This window comes from Mus musculus, chromosome 2 (assembly GCF_000001635.26).
Source record: "Mus musculus strain C57BL/6J chromosome 2, GRCm38.p6 C57BL/6J".
Classification (NCBI taxonomy): domain Eukaryota; kingdom Metazoa; phylum Chordata; class Mammalia; order Rodentia; family Muridae; genus Mus; species Mus musculus.
In genome coordinates, this window is record NC_000068.7 from 91580361 (window position 1) to 91599893 (window position 19533).

At 37.5% G+C, this 19533-nt stretch overlaps 1 protein-coding gene and 1 non-coding gene across 7 annotated transcripts in view; both read left to right on the forward strand.

Annotated features, from left to right (window-relative positions):
- The window catches only part of Ckap5 (cytoskeleton associated protein 5), a 93933-nt gene that overhangs the window by 53614 nt on the left and 20786 nt on the right, over window positions 1–19533 (forward strand). For 4 of the 6 annotated variants that reach the window (XM_006500342.1, XM_030252170.1, XM_006500343.3 and 1 more), the window contains exons 24-34: window positions 750–878; window positions 5362–5556; window positions 5878–6013; window positions 8309–8397; window positions 11306–11431; window positions 14323–14472; window positions 14951–15154; window positions 15328–15463; window positions 16002–16195; window positions 18846–19018; window positions 19244–19267. In XM_006500342.1, coding sequence (XP_006500405.1) covers window positions 750–878; window positions 5362–5556; window positions 5878–6013; window positions 8309–8397; window positions 11306–11431; window positions 14323–14472; window positions 14951–15154; window positions 15328–15463; window positions 16002–16195; window positions 18846–19018; window positions 19244–19267 — 1556 coding nt within the window. The remainder of the gene's footprint in view (window positions 1–749; window positions 879–5361; window positions 5557–5877; window positions 6014–8308; window positions 8398–11305; window positions 11432–14322; window positions 14473–14950; window positions 15155–15327; window positions 15464–16001; window positions 16196–18845; window positions 19019–19243; window positions 19268–19533) is intronic. The other 2 variants (NM_001165989.2, NM_029437.2) reach the window with 1 other exon arrangement.
- On the forward strand, window positions 15721–15818 carry Snord67 (small nucleolar RNA, C/D box 67). Its single transcript, NR_028553.1, has one exon. It is a non-coding gene; the product is annotated as a small nucleolar RNA, C/D box 67 (small nucleolar RNA).

Genomic DNA, 19533 nt, shown 5'->3' on the forward strand with positions numbered 1-19533 from the left:
GACCACACTTAGCTCAAGAGATTCACCTGCTTCTCTCTCCCAGGCACTGGCATTAAAGGCGTGTGCCACCACAACTGGCTTAAAGTTTTGACATAATGAATAAATACATCATTAAATATAAAGTTTAGATCTTGAAATAATATTCTACATCGTCCCACCCTGAACTACTACAACATGCTTTTCTAGTACTTCAGTTAGGTGCTAATAATTGGATCATCTCAGAAGTCATTGAAGTATCATTGAAGGCTGCAACTTTTTATTTAAATATTTGCCATAGGGTAAATATTTTAATGTTTCTTTACTTTTGTGTTATTGAGTTATTGACTTAATTTGAAAAATTGAGTCTTTTCATAAATCTTTATACTCTGTGAATGGAAGTCAATATTTAAACATATTCAAGTTGTTTGCTTAATTCTTAACAATTTGAGCCTCTAACATAGAATTTCATTCTTTAGCTTATAACATCATAAAAGTTCCCATGGATTCATAAAGCAAAATCTATTTATTATCCTTATACTATTTACCTAGATTATTATTTTACCTAATTGAGTATAAGATTTTTTTTTCTAATTTAGTGTTTTATATTTCCACCTTCTTTTGAAGTCTTTAGAAGAACCATAGCACCAGTTTCTGTTTCAGAGAAGATGGTTTAATTATGTCCATGGGGCCTTAACAAGGGAAGCCTCTGTTCACACTCACCCTCCCTCCAACTGTACTTGTTATTTTTGCCAATTCTCTTCTCAATTCAGAACAATGTTCGAGCTGCTGCCCTAGCAACTGTGAATGCTTGGGCAGAACAAACTGGCATGAAAGAATGGCTGGAGGGAGAAGATCTTTCTGAAGAACTTAAAAAGGAAAATCCCTTCCTGAGGCAAGAGGTTAGTACCATAAAGAATCATATGTTTTACTGATACCTTTTACTTCCTTAGATGGCCTCTATAATAACTATGTATGCATGGGAAGGGGGGAGTAGTTGAGATAGCGCCTCTCTATATAATTTAGCCCTGGCTGTCCTGGTACTCACTGTGTAGACCAGGCTGACCTCGAACCTTAAGAGTTTTGTCTACCTCTGCTCTGCTGAGATTAAAGGTGTGTTCTACCATGCCCAGCTTAACAAATTTGGTGGGTTACATCTATAATCCTGTTTCTTTGAAGGCTAAGGCAAGGAGGATCAGCAAAGGTTTGAAGCCAGCTTGTTTTACATAATGAATTGCAGACTAGCATGAAAACAGTTTCCCAAAAGAAAAAAAACTGAAACATAAATTTATAACAATAAGTAAAATGATACCAAATTCCTAGAGCTTTCTATTTTTGTGTTTTTGTTTTGTTTTTCATTAATTTTCCTTGTGAGTACATGAGCATATGAAGGCCAGCAGTCACTGTCCCATTTTAATATCGCCTCCACACCACCCTGAGGGCTGGGATTAAGACCACAGAGAACTTTTTTGCCTCTGTGCCTTGAATGCTAGGGTTAAAAAAATGCACCACAACTGGCCTTCCTTCTTGTTTTTTTTTAGATGGGTCCTTTCTGATCTGTAGCTCACAGATTCAGCCAGACTAGCGATTTCAGAGATCCTCCTGTCCGCCCCCAGCTCTGTTATAAATATGGACCACAGTACATAACTTTTAGATGGCGGCTAGGGATCTAATCTCAGGTCTTAATGTTTGTGGGATAAGCTCTTTTCTGGCTGACTGAGCCCTCTCTCCACCCTGCTTTTTGTTACTTTTTTTTTCTTTCAGGAATGGGGTGCAGTAGGAGAGTTGAGATAGGGTCTCAAATTGTCCATTGTGACGTCTAACTTGAATCTGGCTGAGGCTGGTCTTGAACTCGTGGTTGCCTGCCTCCGCCTCTCAAATTCAGTCCAACTTGTTTCATTAATAGTAACACTTTTGGCTGGAACAAAACGTAGTTGTTAGTGTCTGTCTAAATAAAGCCTAAAGTGGAACCCAGTACTTTGTAAAACTGAGCATGTTTCTAAGCTTGGCATTTGAGAAGTAGAAGCTGCCTTGATCTCAGATATCTATATCCTGGGATTCCTAGAAGATCTTTGGATGTGATCTCTTACCAGAGCAGTCATGTTATAAATTAAAATTCCTCTACATATGTGTAAACAAATGAGCATGCACACCCACGCACACATACATGTGTGTCTGTCTGTGTCTGTGTGCCTATGTCTGTGTATGTAACAATAATTAATGGAAAAGGTGAAGGAGAGGAGCATAAGAGGACTTGGAGGGAGGAAAGAGAAGAGAAATCATGAAATTATAATATCACAAAATAAATAATTTAAAATTTTAAGTAGCCACTAAACTAGAGACACAAAATTTTGAGTAACAGTGCAGAGAAGCCCTTAATCTTTAAAACCTGCTTTGTTTAAGAAAGTGAATAATGATAAATTATAAGACATGCATAAATATTAATACAATATGTAATCTGCTCTTGAATTTAATATTAGCACAAAAGACATGAATAAGATTTTCCCTCGCTGGACGAAGGGTTTCTCTGTGTAGCTCAGGCTGTCCTGGAACTTACTGTGTAGACCAGGGGCTGGCTTCAAACACTACTACCTGCCTGTGCTTCCCAAGTGACAGGATTAAAGGAGTGCCTAATTTAAGAATGATATGGTCAGTAAAGGTTAAGTGCTATTTAAGTTTGAAATTATGAAATAAAGTGTTCTTGAGGTAAGGATTTGGTTAGAGAAATAAGATTTTTCTTTACTCCCATTAGATATGTTTTTATATTTTTTTCTATGAGTAGATTCTCAGCTCTTTCCTGAAAGCTAGTTTTTTCTCTCATCCCTAACGTAGGGTAAGTTGTGAACTAATTATAATTATGAAGGTTTTTTTTGTCTGACTCCTGATTACCAGGCAAAAACAAAATTGGCTTCTTCAAAGGATCCAGAATCACCCTAGTAGCCAAGCCTCTGGGCACGTGTATGGGGCACTGTTATCTACATTAGTTAAACATGGGGCAGTTTGGCCAGTTGCCTTCCAATAGGTTGGAATCCTGGACTGAATAAGAGTTAGAAAGGGAGCTAAACACTTTATGGCTCTCTGTTTTCTTCCTTAGGATAAAATGTGATCATTTGTCTCAAGTTTCTGCTGCCAGAATGTCTCCACTATAATTGACTGTTGTCTTACACCATGAAACAAAATGATTATTTCCCTTTTAAGAAAATAGAAAAACAAAAAAAACCTACTTTTCTCTCTCTCTTCTTTTCTTTTCTTTTTTTCTTTTTTTTTTTTTTTTTTTTTTTTTTGGTATTTCGAGACAGGGTTTCTCTGTGTAGCCCTGGATGTCCTGGAACTTATTCTGTAGACCAGGCTGGCTTCAAACTCAGAAATCCTCCTGCCTCAGCCTCCCAAGTGCTGGGATTAAAGGCGTGCGCTACCACTGCCCTGCTCTTTTTTTTCTTTTTGTTAAACAAAAAACTTCTTAAAGGATTCCCTTTTTTGTGTGTTTGCATAGTATATAGTTTTCTGTTTGGGTTTTTTTTTTTTTTTTTTTTTTTGAGCCCTTAAATGGCAAATCAGATTTTAATCAGATTATAAAAATAGAGTTCAGCATTCAGAAATCAATGTATTCCTTTGTGCCAACAGACTATAGAAGAAACTTCATGTGATTGTATCAACTGATTTTTAAATAGTCATTTGTTAAAATATAATACTCATGGTGAAAATTCTCAGCTTGTTAGTAATTAAAAATTAGCTACATGAGGCTGGATGTGGTGGCACACATCCTTTAAAACTCTGAGTCCCCAGCCAGCCTGCAGAGTGAATTCCAGGACAGTGAGGGATACAAAGAGAAACTCAGTCTCCAAAAAAGAAAAATAGTAATACCATCCCATATGCTGTATGCAGATAACATAACTCTTTAGTCGTAAAACCAAGAAATCTACAAATAATTTCCTATTTAATCAGTGAGTTCACTAAGTTTGAAAGATACAAAGTCAACATATTTGCCTATACTGCAGAAAATGTTTGTAAATAACCTTACTCTGCAAAAGACACTCAAAGAGCGGTCATAAGATTGGGAAAAATATTTGCAAACTCCAGTAAAGAATATCTAGGATAAAGACCTTAAAACTAAATAGCAAACTGAGTGTGGCTATACATTTCTGTAATTCCAACATTCAAGAGGCTGAGGCAGAGAAATTATGAGTTAAGAGGTCAGCCTAGGTTACTTATGGAACTCCTAAGAGTAGCAGATTCTGAACAGTAAAGGAAACCTAATTTGAAAATGACAAAACACATTACAGACATTTTTTTAAGCAAATAAGTTCTTGAGAATAATACTATTACTTGTCATAAAAATGTTATGTTAAAATGGACCTAAAATTAGCTGGGCATGGTGGCACATGCCTTTAATCCCAGCACTCGGGAGGCAGAGGCAGGCAGATTTCTGAGTTCGAGGCCAGCCTGGTCTACAGAGTGAGTTCCAGGACAGCCAGGGCTACACAGAGAAACCCTGTCTCGAAAAAACAAAAACCAAACAAACAAAAAAATTGACCTGAGATTGAGCATGGTGGTATATACAGACCAGGATTCAGGAAGAGTGCTATCAGCTTAAGGGAACATGGGCTATTAACAAAAAAAGGGAAAAAAAAAAAAAAAAAAAAAAGAAAAACTACAGTAGGGTATCATTACACAAGAATCAGAATTGGTTAAGTAAAAACTAGTCAACTGATGGTGCGTGTCTTTAATCCCAGCACTCGGGAGGGAGAACCTTCTACAGAGGAAGTTTAGGACAGCCATGGCTACAAAGAGAAATCATGCCTTTTTTTAAAAGTTCAAGGTACAGTGGTACACATCTATAGTCCCATTGCAAGTGAGGCAGAGGCAGGGCTATCAGAGGTTTCAGGACAGGGAAGACTGGAGATACTGTCTCACAATTTAAAAATAATAATTAAAAATGAAATGCAAGGTCATCTTTGGCTACTTAGGAGTTAGAAGCTAACCTGGGGCTCCATCTCAAAGAAACAAAACTAAAAACCAGAACCAGAAGATGGCTCAGTGAATAGAATACTTACTCTCAAACTTTGATGACTGGAGTTTGATCCCTGGTTTTCATAACTTGAAGGAATGAAGGGACCCCACAGATCATCTGCTAACCACATAGACACACCCATCTCCAAATAATAATTGTAAAAAAAAAATCTAATCTAAGGGTAGAAGTATAGCCCAGGATGGAATGTGTGCATTGTATGCACAGGCTCTGGGCTCCAGTCCTCATGCTGAAGGAAAAACAGTGTTTGAGACTAGTAAACAATCAGTAAGTCTGACATCAATAATAGTAATTACCCACTTAAAATACTTGACTAGTCTTTTTTTTTTTTTTTTTTTTTTTTTTCCTTTTGGCAGCTTCTGGGATGGCTGGCAGAGAAACTACCTACACTCCGTTCCACTCCTACAGATCTTATCCTTTGTGTTCCTCATCTGTATTCCTGTCTAGAAGATCGAAATGGAGATGTACGGAAGAAGGCCCAAGATGCTTTGCCATTCTTTATGATGCATTTAGGATATGAAAAAATGGCTAAGGCTACTGGGAAACTAAAGGTACTAGTTCTTCTTGATAAGTAGTGTTAAAAGGTATTAGGAAAATACTAGACATTAATTTATTGTAGGCAAAAAATGCCACCTACCATGTTTTAGCAGTATAGTCTGGTGACATACAGTAGTGCAAATTATTACCTTCTAGAATGGTGGTTACTCAAATGTGACTTCATAATGTATGTTACTTCTTTTGTGCTTTGTGCTGCCTCCTTTACTTCATTGGTGAATCAAAAGTAGGAGCGCAAGCATTTTAGTAGCAGACTTGTAGTAATCTCAGTATGAATGTATTGTTTATGTCAACTTTGATTTGCTTTGTCCTTATAGCCAACTTCTAAAGATCAAGTACTGGCCATGCTAGAAAAGGCCAAAGCTAACATGCCATCCAAGCCTGCTGCACCTGCTAAGGCCATGTCCAAACCAATGGGAGGGTCGGCTCCAGCCAAAACCCAGCCTATACCAGGTAACAACTTTGACAATGACCTGAAGGAACTCACAGTACAGCCAGCCTGATAACCTTTTCATTTCATTTCCTCATCTTTTCCTGCAAACATTTGCCAAGTACTCATGTCAGAGTATGTACTAAAGGTGTGATAATTATTTATTTTTTTATGCCACAAAGATGTTGTAATTCAAATACTGCTTTCAAGAATTATTCCATGCTGTTTTTAAGGTTTCCACAGCTACTTTCTATCATTGAACATTCTAGTTAGAAGAGGAGTTGGTAACATCTAGCTTAATCTACTTTAACAACATAAAACCAGGGAGGTTAGTGATTTTTTTTTTTTTACAAGGTAAAATAGCCAGTACTTGAACCTGCCTGAGATTCTGCTTAGTAACGTGACTGCATAACACTGATAACACTTAGGGCTCATGCTGAGCTCTTAACCCACCACTGACCTATATCTGAACCCCTACATTTTTTTTAAAATAAAAAAACTACCTGATAATCCTGATATTAAAAGTCAGTAATAGCTTGGCAGTGGTTGTGCATTCAGCACTTGAGAGGCAAAGACAGGTGGATCTCTGAGTGTAAGGCCAGCCTGGTCTACAGAGTGAATTCCAGTACTGCCAGGGCTACATAGTGAGACCCTGCCTTTGGGTTTGGGGTGGGCAATAATATATAATCTATAGCCACTTGAATTCTAGACTTCTTGCTTTATCAAAGCAATTTTCTTCTGGTTAATGGTATAGAACTTGCTATGAAGTTAGAAATTTTACATTATCTAACACTTGTATCCAGGTGTATACTCAGATTTAATATTTATTGGAATCTTATTTAGAAGTTAATTTCAGTGACAGCCCCTACCTTTAGAGAAGTATTAATGTGACAAAAAGTACTGTTACCTGTTTAAATATTGTTAAACAAGAGGTAGACTCTTTATGAACTAATTTTGTAACATTGTGTTTAAAAAGAATTTTTGTTTCAAAAAGAGATTTGCTTACCTCTGCTTCCTGAATGCTGGGATTAAAGGCATACACCACCACTGCCCAGCTTTTAAATTCCTTTGAATCTATATATAACCCTTGACTGTTCTGAAACTCAGTATGTAGATCAGACTGACCTAGACCTCAGAGAGATCTGCCTACCTCTCTGCTCCTCAGTGCTGGGCCTGAAGGTGTGTGCCACCACACCCAGCAAAATGTCTTTTTCTGATATGAAAAGTCAATGGCCAATAATATACAATTCAACGCTTTATTTGTGCCAGGATGATAAATTAGGATATATTTCATGAAAAAAATCGAAAGTAGGAGATATACATTAGAATACAAGAAAATATTGCTAGTTAAACTAGAGTAATATATTCCTTAGAGATAGAAAGGACAAAGCTAAGTGCTAGATCAAGGAAATGGTTTAAAAGACACACAGACACGTTTCGTAGAGAATGTTTACTCAATATTTGAGATCTTATTTACTTCCAATTTTATTTTATGTATATGAGTGCTCTGTCTGCATATTTATGCCTGAATGCCAGAAGAGGACATCAGATCACATTAAAAATGGTTGTGAGTCACCTTGTACTTGTTGGGAATTGAACTCAGGACCTCAAGAAGAGCAGCTAATGCCCTTAACTACTGAACAGGAAGCTTCCAGCTCACTTCAGCTTGATGTCTTTATATTTTTTGCATCTGAGTAGTATGGGGTTTTCAGCCATAAGGTCTTGCCATCTGCCTGTTGTGGGTAACCAAGAATAATGCCAGTTACCTGTTTGTTTTATTTTTAGGTTAATATCCTTGGCTTCTAGAATAACTTTACTCACCAGTGCAGAGTACTCAGTCTTGCATTATTTGCTTGCTTTTTTTTTTAGTTTAATTTTCTTACAAAGTAGCAAGTTTCTTTATATTTTCCCATATATCATTTGTTGTCATCCCCTATTCCTTCTGTTTGTAGATCATATCTACATGTGCCACTCTACCCAGACTTTAAAGAGAAAATAAGACTAGGAAAAAAAAAGTCTTTAAATTCCTTATATATAGCCGGGCGTGGTGGCCCACGCCTTTAATCCCAACACTCAGAGGCAGGCGGATTTCTGAGTTCGAGGCCAGCCTGGTCTACAAAGTGAGTTCCAGGACAGCCAGGACTACACAGAGAAACCCTGTCTCGAAAAACCAAAAAAACAACAACAAAAAAATTCCTTATATATTGAAAAATTTAAGACTACAGAAGGTTTTTTTTTAAATCATCATTATATGTTTAATGTATCTAGGATAAATGATATTAATTTAACATAGTGTATGCTTTTTCCCTCCCTCAAAGCACCTGTTGAAGATTCTGTTTCCAGTACCATAGAAGCTAAGCCTGATCTGAAAAAGGCTAAAGCTCCAGGCGTTTCTTCCAAAGCAAAGGTGTGTTAATACTCATATTTATGTAGTTCTTTTGTCTTAATTTTCTATACTGAGTCACTCAGTTAGAGAAGGCCATAGATGTATGAGAGAATATCACTGCTTCTGATAATATCAATTTAAGTATTCATTCAGCTTTCTGTGGCTTTAGTTTGTTTGTTTGGTTTCTTCTTCTTCTTTTTTTTTTTTCCTACACAAGATGTGCTGAGACACAAAACTTGTTTTCAGATCCCAAAATAGTCATTCTGTTTCCACAAGATGTTGTCGTGGAGATCTTGAGTATTTTCCCTCATGAAAAGAAAAGGTGTCTAACATGGTGGCAAACGCATTTAATCCACTGGGTATGCAGAGGTAGACAGATCTTTGCAAGTTTGAGGCTAGCCTGGTCTTACATGGTGAGATCCTGTCTCAAAAATAAAGGAAAAAAAGCATTTGCACCGTCAGTTCTGGGAAAATCAACACTTTAGAATGGTCTGTATTTGACGATAATCACCTTCCTTCACATGGCTCAATTAGGTCATCAGGCATTAAGGTACTCCCAAGTGGTTGGATTTTTTGTAGTTTTTATAGAATTGGATCATTGGATTAACAGTTCAGAGCACTTGTCACTCATGCAAAGAACCTGACCTCAATTTCCAGCACTCTTATGTTGGCTGGTAACCACCTGTAGCTCCTGTCCTAGGGTTCCAGTGCCCTCTGCTGATGTCTGCTGGTACCAGATGTATGGGACGCACATGCACATGAAGACATGCAAGCAAAAATAATAAAAATAATAAAAATAATAAAAATTGAATCTTAAAAATTGACTTATTTTGTGTATGGGTGTTTTGCTTGCATGTGTATTTGTGTACTGCATGCATACATTGCTGGTCAAGTTCTGAAGAGGGTGTTTCCTGAAATGGGAACCACAGAAATCTGTGAGCCACCATGTGGGTGTTGGGAGCTAACCAGGATCCTCTGGAGGATCAGTCAATGATCTTAATTGCTGAGCCATAGTCTAGCCCCACTCTGATTAGTCTAAACAGCAATACCTTTTGTCTCTACACTAGTGGGGCTTGAACCACCAGCCATTTCAATATCCATGTGCAGTTGCATGGCTTAAATGTATCCACATGTCCCATTTTAATACTCTCTAGGCAATAGTTTCATTTAATTATATGTTGGAATCATAACAAAAATACAATCAGTTTCTGCATCAATGCACAGAACTAGTCTCTGTATTTAGACTGCTTATTGTTTAGTACTTACAAAGAAAAATTAAGGAACTATAGTAAATCTGACAACAAACAAGCAATTCTCATAGCAAATCTAAATGAAAACAACCCGTGTTAGTAGCTGAGTGTAAGTGATCAGGAATTTGATTGTTCAACATGTTTATTATTGTACACTCATCATAGAGTTGGTGTTTTCTAGGCGTTCTTCTAAATACTATTATCATTGACTGGACATAGTGGCTCATGCCTGTACTCTCAATACTCCAAACACGCCTGAAAACTATCAGTTAGTTTTTCAAAACCTTCCTGGGCTACCTACTGGGTTTTCAACCAACTTGAGCTACAAAATATACAAAATGAGATCGTGTGTGTCTGTGTGTGTGTGAGGGAAAGAAGGAAGGAGATTATAATTACCCTTTTTTCTTCCTTATGAGTATGTCCTTAAATCTGTGAGTTAATTGATGGGGTAATTATCTTTTAAAACTATCTAGTGAGGTTGTTCTTTTCATGTCCTCTTCTTGTCCTGAACCCAACATCAGCAAATGTTTGTTTTTAGTTTTTTGATTAACAGTGCTTTGAAGTTTTTTTTTATTCTATTGTTAATTCCATATTTTTTAAAAGTTTGCAAAGCACTTTTTAAAAAAAGATTTATTTATTTTATTTATATGAGTTCTATTGTAGTTGTCTTCAGATACACCAGATCCTACTACAGATGGTTGGGAGCCACCATGAGATTGTTGGGACTTGAATGAACTCAGGACCTCTAGAAGAGCACTCAAAGCTCTTAACTGCGGAGCCATCTCTCCAGCCCCCATGCAAAGCACTTTCATATAAATGAGCTCATACCTATTTTGATTGAATGATATTGGTATTTAGAGAGAAATTCTGGACAACTAGAAAATTTAGTTTTTGCTACATGACTTCAATAATAAGATTCATATTTTACCTTAAGCATATTTACTACTCTTCATTTTTTTTCCATCTGATAAAAATATTTTAGCCATTATTTTTAAAACTAAGTATTTAAAATGTTTATAGCAACTCTCTTTAGAAACATTTAATACCTTATTTACACTATGGTAGAGATATAATAAAGATACATAGAAAAAATAGAGCTTTTAACTAAGTGATATGAACTATATGAGTGCTATTTATTCAGATGGCATTGATATGAAATATATAAATAGTATTGAAAAGCCTGGCAGTGGTGGTGCACACCTTTAATCTCAGCACTCAGAAGGCAGAGGCAGGCAGATCTCTTGAGTTGGAGGCCAACCTGGTCTACAGAGCTAGTTCCTGACAGCCAGGCTACACAAAGAATCCCTATCTTGGGGAAAAAAAAAACAAAAAACATAATTTTTTTTCCTAAGGAAGAAATAAAAACTGTCTGTGACTTAGACTACTTGGAGTTAATACCAACTCGTGTGTGTGTGTGTGTGTGTGTGTGTGTGTGTGTGTGTGTGTGTATGCCTTTCTTGCTCAGTGACTAATAAAAAGTCATGGGATATAATTTTAAAACATTTATAGTACACATTTGTAATCAAAGTCAAAAGAGGCTAAGGTGGTCACATTGAATCTGGTCTTCATAGAAGGTTTCTGAACAATGATTTCTCTGATTAATGTTCTTTTGCTAAGCAGCAGCATATATTTATCAGAAGTGGCCTAACTAATCAATATTCTCTTAACTCTGGTTGTAGAGTGTACAAGGGAAGAAAGTGCCAAGCAAAACCACCTTAAAGGAAGACGACGACAAATCTGGTCCTATTTTTATTGTTGTTCCAAATGGAAAGGAGCAAAGGATGAGAGATGAGAAAGGATTAAAGGTAAGGAAGTGATGAGAATCTTTGGGAGTTTTTGCTCGTTTTTGTTAATCAGAAACGTTTTTCAGACTAGGAGTACTGGCATAAGTCCAGCCGAGGCAGGCAAATGTCTGTTAATTTGAGTGCAGGTCTCTTGAGTTTGAAGCCAGCCTGATCTACATAGCAGTCCATCCAAGAAAATATAGTGAGATGCTGTCTTTTTAAAAAATGCTAAAAAGTTGTTAATATGTTATTGGTACTTTTTTGTTTGTTTTTTGTTTCTTCAATATGGTCTTTGTTAGCACATGTCTGTAATCCCAACCCTGAAGAATATGAAGCAGCAAAATTCTACATTTTAAGACAATCTTAAAGTTACTTAGCAAGACCCTTTCTCAAAAGAAAAAATGTTTAGTTTGAAACTTAAGTTGTAGTTGATAATTAATTAAGTCTCTTCATTTATAAATTATCTTATTCTTTCTCTGGGATTATTTTAAAAGAAGTGTAATTCTTTTTTTTGTTGTAGTTCTAGTTTGTGGTGGTGTTTGTTTGTTTGTTTCTTTCTTCTTTCCTTTCCTTTTCTCATCCCAAGGTCTCGATAGCCCTGGCTAGGAGATCCTCCTGCCTCTGCCTCCTGAGTGCTGAGATTACAGGGGTGTACTGGCATGTTGGGCAAGGAAAAGTAATTCTTACATGTCTTCTAAATAGGAAGATGATTTAACAGTCCTTTACTATTTTTTAAACATAAAAACATAGTATTCAATGGTTATCATCAGCTGGACATATTAGTGGGCTACTATTTTTTAATCCTTATAATAAACAAAATACAACCATATATGTAGCTAATATAGTTGTTTTGGGGTATTCAAAGCATTTGGCAAGTATGTACTTTGGCCTGGGTTTCATCCTGAGCACAGTATTTTTGATTTTGAGATGAGATTCTTCTTATGTAGCCCTAGCTGGCCTGCAACTACCTAAGTATATCAGGCTACATCTATTTATCTGTCTTCTACCACCACACCCAGCCACCATGGCAGAAATTTGTTTTTTAAATCACTTTGTTTGTTTGTTTGAGACAGGGTCTTTCTGTGTAGCTCTGGCTTATTCTGCAACTCACTATGTAGATCGGGTTGGCCTAGAACTCACAGAGATATTCCTGCCTCTGCCTCCTGAGTGCTGATATTAAAGGTATGTATGCACTGCTATGTAACTTGTAGGAGTCAGTTCTTTCTTTTCATCATATGAGCCCCAGTAATTGAACTAAAGGCAAGTACCACTGAGTTATCTTGGTGGTCTAAACAGAGTTTTCTTACAATTGTTTGTTTGTTTTTATTGGCCCTTTGAATTTTTTTCATGCAGTGTATTTTGATCTTGTTCACTCCCTCTTTTAATCCCATCAGGCAGATCTTTCAGTTCTATGCCAGCCTAGTCTACAGAGTGAGTTCCTAGACCACCAGGTCTACATAAAAAACAAAATAAATTACTTATTTGTGGGAATATGCATGTGTTTGCAAATACACACTTGCACACTACATATACATATTTTGATTACTTCTAATCAAATCACAGTATTACAGTCATAGAATCACAAATTGTGCGGTCGCCGGGCGGTGGTGGCACACGCCTTTAATCCCAGCACTTGGGAGGCAGAGGCAGGCGGATTTCTGAGTTCGAAGCCAGCCTGGTCTACAGAGTGAGTTTTAGGACAGCCAGGGCTATACAGAGAAACCCTGTCTTGAAAAAAAAAAAAAACCAACAACAACAACAGAAAACAAATTGTGCTGTCACAAACATGTTTCACAGTCTGAAGAGATAGCTTAGTAGATTAAGAGCACATACTACTCTTGCACAGGACCTAAATTTGATTTCCAGCAACATGTCACGTGGATCACAAACTCATGTAATTCTAGGTCCATGGATACACACACACACACACAGACAGATATATTTACATATAAATTTTAAAAAATCAAGTCAGGCTTTTTAAAAGTACATTTAAATATAGGTCTTTATGCACGTAAGTAATTCTAAATTCCTAGAATGGTATTATGTTTTTCATTTAGTACGTTTATTGTGTTTACCATGTCACACAATTATAGCATTTATATGCCCTTTTTTGGTTTTATTCTTTTTACTATATTGCCCTGACTGCTTCCATGGTGCTAGGATTAAAATAATAAATTAATGGGCATCAACTTTTTTTATATTAATATTTGCCCAAAATTGTTTTCTTGTAGGATTTCAGAAGTGTAACACCTTGAGCTATATTTTGTGTTCATAATTAATTACTAGTGAATCTTATTTTACTAAAAAGTACTTAGAGCCAAGCAGGATGCTACATGCTTATAGCCCCAGCAATTGAGACACTTAACTAGCAGGAGCTCAACTTTGAGTCCACCCTATTCTATAGAGCAATATGTCTCAAAAAGTATATGCAACAAGGAGCTAGAAAGGTAGCTCAGCAATTAAGAGCACTAGTTGTTCATACAGAGCACTAGGATTGGATTCCTAGCATCTACATGGTGGCTCACAGTTGTGGCTGTTACTCCAGCTTCAAGGAATCCAGTACCTTTTTCTAGCCTTCAAAGGCACCAGGCATGAATTTAATACACAAACATATATGTGCAGTCAGAACACCCATACACAAAAATGAAGAGTAAAAGAAAAGAGAACTTAAAAAAAAAAAAGAACTGAGCAGGCTAAGACAGGAAGATTACTGTGAATTCAAGGCCAGTCTGCTCTCCACATTCAGGCCAGTGAGTACTAAATAGCGTAACAAAATAGTGTCTCAAAACAAAGAAAACCAGGAGCACGGAGATAACACATTAAGTTGGGTCTTTCACCTGCACCATGTGACTCTCACCTTTGCTTCAGTTTAACTGCCTGCATTCAGTGCCTTTTCTGCTTTCGCCCCTCAGGTGCTAAAGTGGAATTTTACTACCCCACGGGATGAGTACATTGAACAGCTGAAGACTCAGATGTCTACCTGTGTGGCTAAATGGTTACAGGATGAAATGTTTCACTCAGATTTCCAGCATCACAATAAAGCCCTAGCTGTCATGGTTGATGTAAGTCTTCAAATAGATAAATATCTGTCTCAGGAATATGAAAATAGGGAATGCAGAGAGTTGGTCACACCTTTAAATACTTTGAAGAAGAAATTGAATACACCGTGTCCTCTATAAAGCTGTTTCACTTGATAGAATAAAATGATGGTGTATTTTGGAGATCCTGGTGAAGGTTTAAAAATCTTACATTTTCTTTGAGCACCATTACAACTTAAGAAATATATATGCCTAGTAGAAATTTAAATTTATAATGGGACTGGAGAGATGGCTCAGCGGTTAAGAGCACTGACTGCTCTTCTGAAGGTCCTGAGTTCAAATCCCAGCAACCACATGGTGGTTCACAACTATCCATAATGAGATCTGGCGCCCTCTTCTGGAGTGTCTGGAGGACAGCTACAGTGTACTTATATATAATAAATAAATCTTTTTTTTAAAATTATATACAGTCTTACCTATGGGGTTTTTCTTTTATTTTAAGCACTTGGAAAGTGAAAAAGACGGTGTCATCAGTTGCTTAGATCTTATCTTAAAATGGCTTACCCTCCGGTTTTTCGACACCAATACAAGCGTTCTAATGAAAGCACTGGAATATTTAAAATTGCTTTTCACCCTGCTGAGTGAGGAAGAGTATCATCTTACTGAGAATGAAGCATCGTCCTTTATCCCCTATCTCATCCTCAAGGTAATGGGTTCTCATCCTGGGTGGCCACTTGAGTTCTGAGCTAGCCTTGGTTCTTACACTTTATGGCATGATGGCATCTCCTTTCATTCATTCTCAAGATCCTTTCAAGATACAGTAATGCGTGAAATAACCATTGCACTCAGAAAAGGTCTCTGTCATTCCTCCTTGACCAGGTTGGAGAACCAAAGGATGTCATTCGTAAAGATGTCCGTGCTATCCTGAACCGGATGTGCCTTGTCTACCCAGCCAGCAAAATGTTCCCCTTCATTATGGAAGGAACCAAGTCCAAAAACTCTAAGCAGAGAGCAGGTATAGCAAAACATATATATATGTGTCCATCTATCTTTCTAGAGTTGCTGAGAGCTGAGCTCAGAGTCCCATACGTGCTAGGCAAGTTCTCTACACTGAGCTATATTTCTCAACCCACCCCCTTTCCCCCAAAATTGAAGTTAAGGTGCAAGTCTTTGCATAAGTGAGTCTCAAGAAGTCATTTATAAATGAGCAGTGAAATTTCTTCAGTGTCTGTGTAGTTGATTCCAATTTTCTTCTTCAAACTGTGAGAGTGATGAGTTGCACACTGGTGGAGCCATAGTATCAGGTGATACAGGCACCACTCAGTACTACCCTGGTGACAAAATCAAGTGCACAGGGGCCATCTGACTCACAGGCATACCTTGTCATGAACACTTATAACACCATTGTCTCATATATGACAGTGTAAATGACAGAAAAATCTAAAAAGACCCAGAATAAGATTTGTCACTTCCTGTGTGCCAAAGAAAAGTTGTAGAAGCTTCTATACCATATTTTTTTGAGTTTCATTAATCTATTCTTTCTTCCCCAATAGAGTGCCTGGAAGAGCTAGGTTGCTTAATTGAGTCCTATGGTATGAATGTTTGTCAGCCAACCCCAGGAAAAGCCTTAAAGGAGATAGCTATTCACATAGGAGACCGAGACAATGCTGTACGGAATGCTGCCCTCAACACCATTGTAACAGTGTACAACGTGCATGGAGATCAGGTGTTCAAACTGATTGGAAATGTAAGTGACACTTCTCTGTACGCCTTGTCAGTATGTTGCAAAAAGAATTCCAAGATTTCTTGGTTGTTGGGTTTCCTGCCATCTCACTCTACTGGAGTTTCATTGATTATTAAGCTTAACCATCAAGATGTCCTAGATCCAGGTATGTATTTCAGGTGCTTTCATTGTTGTTGGACCTCTTTACTGTGTTTGAATAGATTTTTTTTTTTTTTGGTTTTTTCCAGACAGGGTTTCTCTGTATAGTCCTGACTGTCCTGGAACTCACTCTGTAGACCAGGCTAGCCTCTGCCTCCCGGGTGCTGGGATTAAAGGTGTGCGCCACCACAACCCTGCTAGTTCTGCCTCTTAATTCCTTGCTTCTTTCTGAGCCAGACATTATTGTGCCTTGACCTCCGTTCTTTACTCTGATAGAGTTATAATAGCACCATTTTAATGCACTGTACTTAAATAATTGTATTTCCATCATCTAATAAGATACTATCACCAGTGTAGAAGAACATAAAACAAATAGAAGTTGTTTTATCATATGACGAAAAGTGAATAATTGTGCTCATAGACACAATTTGTTTTTAGCAACAAAACAAAGAAACTTCATTAATTTTTACCTTCTTTTTTTCTTCCTTTTTTCAAAAAGAAATTTAATTTTGATACATGTCAGACTAGGCTCAAACTCACTATGTAGCCAACGAATGTCTTGAACTTCTTTTATTTTTTGTTTGTTTGTTTATTCTTTCTTTCAGTTGTGTATTTATTTAATTTGAGGCAGGGTCTCTCTATATTGTAGTCCATGAGCTAGCAATTTTGACCAGGCTGGCCTAGAACTCACAGAAATCCTCCTCTTCAACCACCCTCAATTCCTTAGTACTAGGGTTAAAGTTGTGAGCCACCATGCCTAGCCTAAGACTTTGAACATTCCCGATTCTACCCCTACATCCTGGGTGCTAGAATTACTAGTATGTGCAACTCTATCCAGTTTTATGGATGCTGTGTCAAACCAAGGCTTTGTACATATTAGGCAAGCATACTGCCAACTGAACAGTCATCAGATTCTATTTTTAGCTTTTTGATTATAGTTATTAACATTAGTTATTACTTTTATATCCTTTTCTTTCATTTGTTGTTATTATAGCTGTGTAGATATATGGTTGTTGACTTAATAATATAGTGATATGAAGGATAACAAGATAATTCAATGGATAAAGTTGTTTTACAACCAAGCCTGAATACCTGAGTTTCATCCCTGGAACCACATGATTTTAAAAAAAAAAAAAAGAATCAACTCCCACAAGTTCTCCTATAACTTTTATATTAGTGTTGTGGTGCTTGTGTGAACACATACATACAACATTCGTGTGTGTGTGTGTGTGTGTGTGTGTGTGTGTGTGTGTGTACCAGATAAATAAATGCAAAGAAGCACTTTTTAGAAATAATGTAATAGATTGACTTTGTTTGTTTTTAAGATTATATTTATTTTTTATGTGAATGAATGTTTTGGCTGCATGTACATATGTGTATTTGTATCCCACAAGTGTGCCTTTTGTCTCCAGAGGCTAGAATTAGGCATGGAACCTCTAGAACTAAAGTTATAGCTGGACCCCGTGGTATACTCAGGAGGCAGAGGCAGAAAGACCTTTGAGTTCCAGGACACTCAGGGCTATTACACAGAGAAGCCATGTCTTAAAAGAAAAAAATTGGGCAGTGGTGACATACATGCTTTTAATCCCAGGACTCGGAGCAAAAGGGGATCTCTGATTTCCAGGACAGCCAAAGCTACAGAGAAACCCTGTCTTGAATAACAAAAAAATAAACAAAAACTGGGGTTACATGATTTTGGGGCACCATGTGGGTGCTGGTAACTGAACCTAAGTCCTTCGCAAGAGTAACACATACTTTTTGTTTGTTTGTTTGTTTGTTTGTTTGTTTGTTTGTTTGTTTTTCGAGACAGGGTTTCTCTGTGTAGCCCTGGCTGTCCTGGAACTCACTTTGTAGACCAGGCTGGCCTTGAACTCAGAGATCCACCTGCCTCCCGAGTGCTGGGATTAAAGGCGTGCGCCACCACGCCCGGCCACATACTTTTTAATATAGAGCCATCTACCCAGCCCCCTAGTGTTAGAAATTTTAAAGTAAATTTGATCTATCATAAAAGTGTCTTTTTTTTTCTACGTGAAAATAAAGAGTGTGTGTGTGTGTGTGTGTGTGTGTGTGTGTGTGTGTGTGTGTGTGTTAGTGTGTGTTATTTTGTTAGTAAAAGTCTGAATTTGTCTGTAGCCCTGGCTATCCTGGAACTCACTCTGTAGTCCATGCTAGCCTTGAACTCAGAGATCCACCTGCCTCTGCCTCCCAAGAACCAGGATCAAGGGCATGTGCTATCACTGCCTGGCTTCTTTTAAGCTGGGATGGGTAATTTTTTGCAATAGGGTTTCTCTGTATAACATCCCTGGCTGTCTTAGAACTCAATTTGTAGTCCAGACTGTTTTGTTGACCAGCTGTCCTTGAACTCAGAGAAACCTGTCTGCCTTTGCCTCCCAATACTGGGATTAAAAGTATGCACCACCACACCAGGCTTGCAGTGGATAATTCTGGATTATTATTCTCCAAGTAGGATTTATATTTTAGTAAATGGGTGTACTAATAGCTTGAATTTTTACAGCTTTCTGAGAAAGACATGAGCATGCTTGAGGAGAGGATAAAGCGGTCAGCAAAGAGACCCTCTGCTGCACCTGTGAAACAGGCCGAAGAGAAACCTCAGCGCACACAGAATATAAACTCTAATGCCAACATGCTACGCAAGGGACCAGCTGAGGATATGTCCTCCAAACTTAAGTATGTGAATACAGACAGTTATCTGCTAGCATATCTGTGGATTTAGCTTTGTGTGCTCAGAGCTTGTCTGTAACATAATCTTGAGTTTTTGTCATTATCATGCATGACAGATGTCTAGGCTAATGTCTTATGACCAAATGTTTAATCTTTCATTCTTCATTGTCTTTGTCTCAAAACCACTTCTAAATGGTCTTGTGCCTTCTTTCACTGCTTTTCCGTGGACAGAATTATGTATCGCACATATAGGATGTAAGTACTGCCTGCTAATTTCTCATTAGCAGGGCTCTTATATCTTTCTAACTTCTGACATGGTTTCATCCCCTCTGGAGAGTGATCAGCCTTTACAATAGGACAGCAGATGGTGGCCATAAATACCAGGCCTCCCATGAAAGCCTTCTTTATATTCACTTGTATTCACATTCCTGTTTTTGTTTTTGGTTTGTTTTTTTGTTGTTGTCATTATTTTGGGTTTTTTTGAAACAGGGTCTCATAGTCCAAGCTGTCTTGGAGCTCTC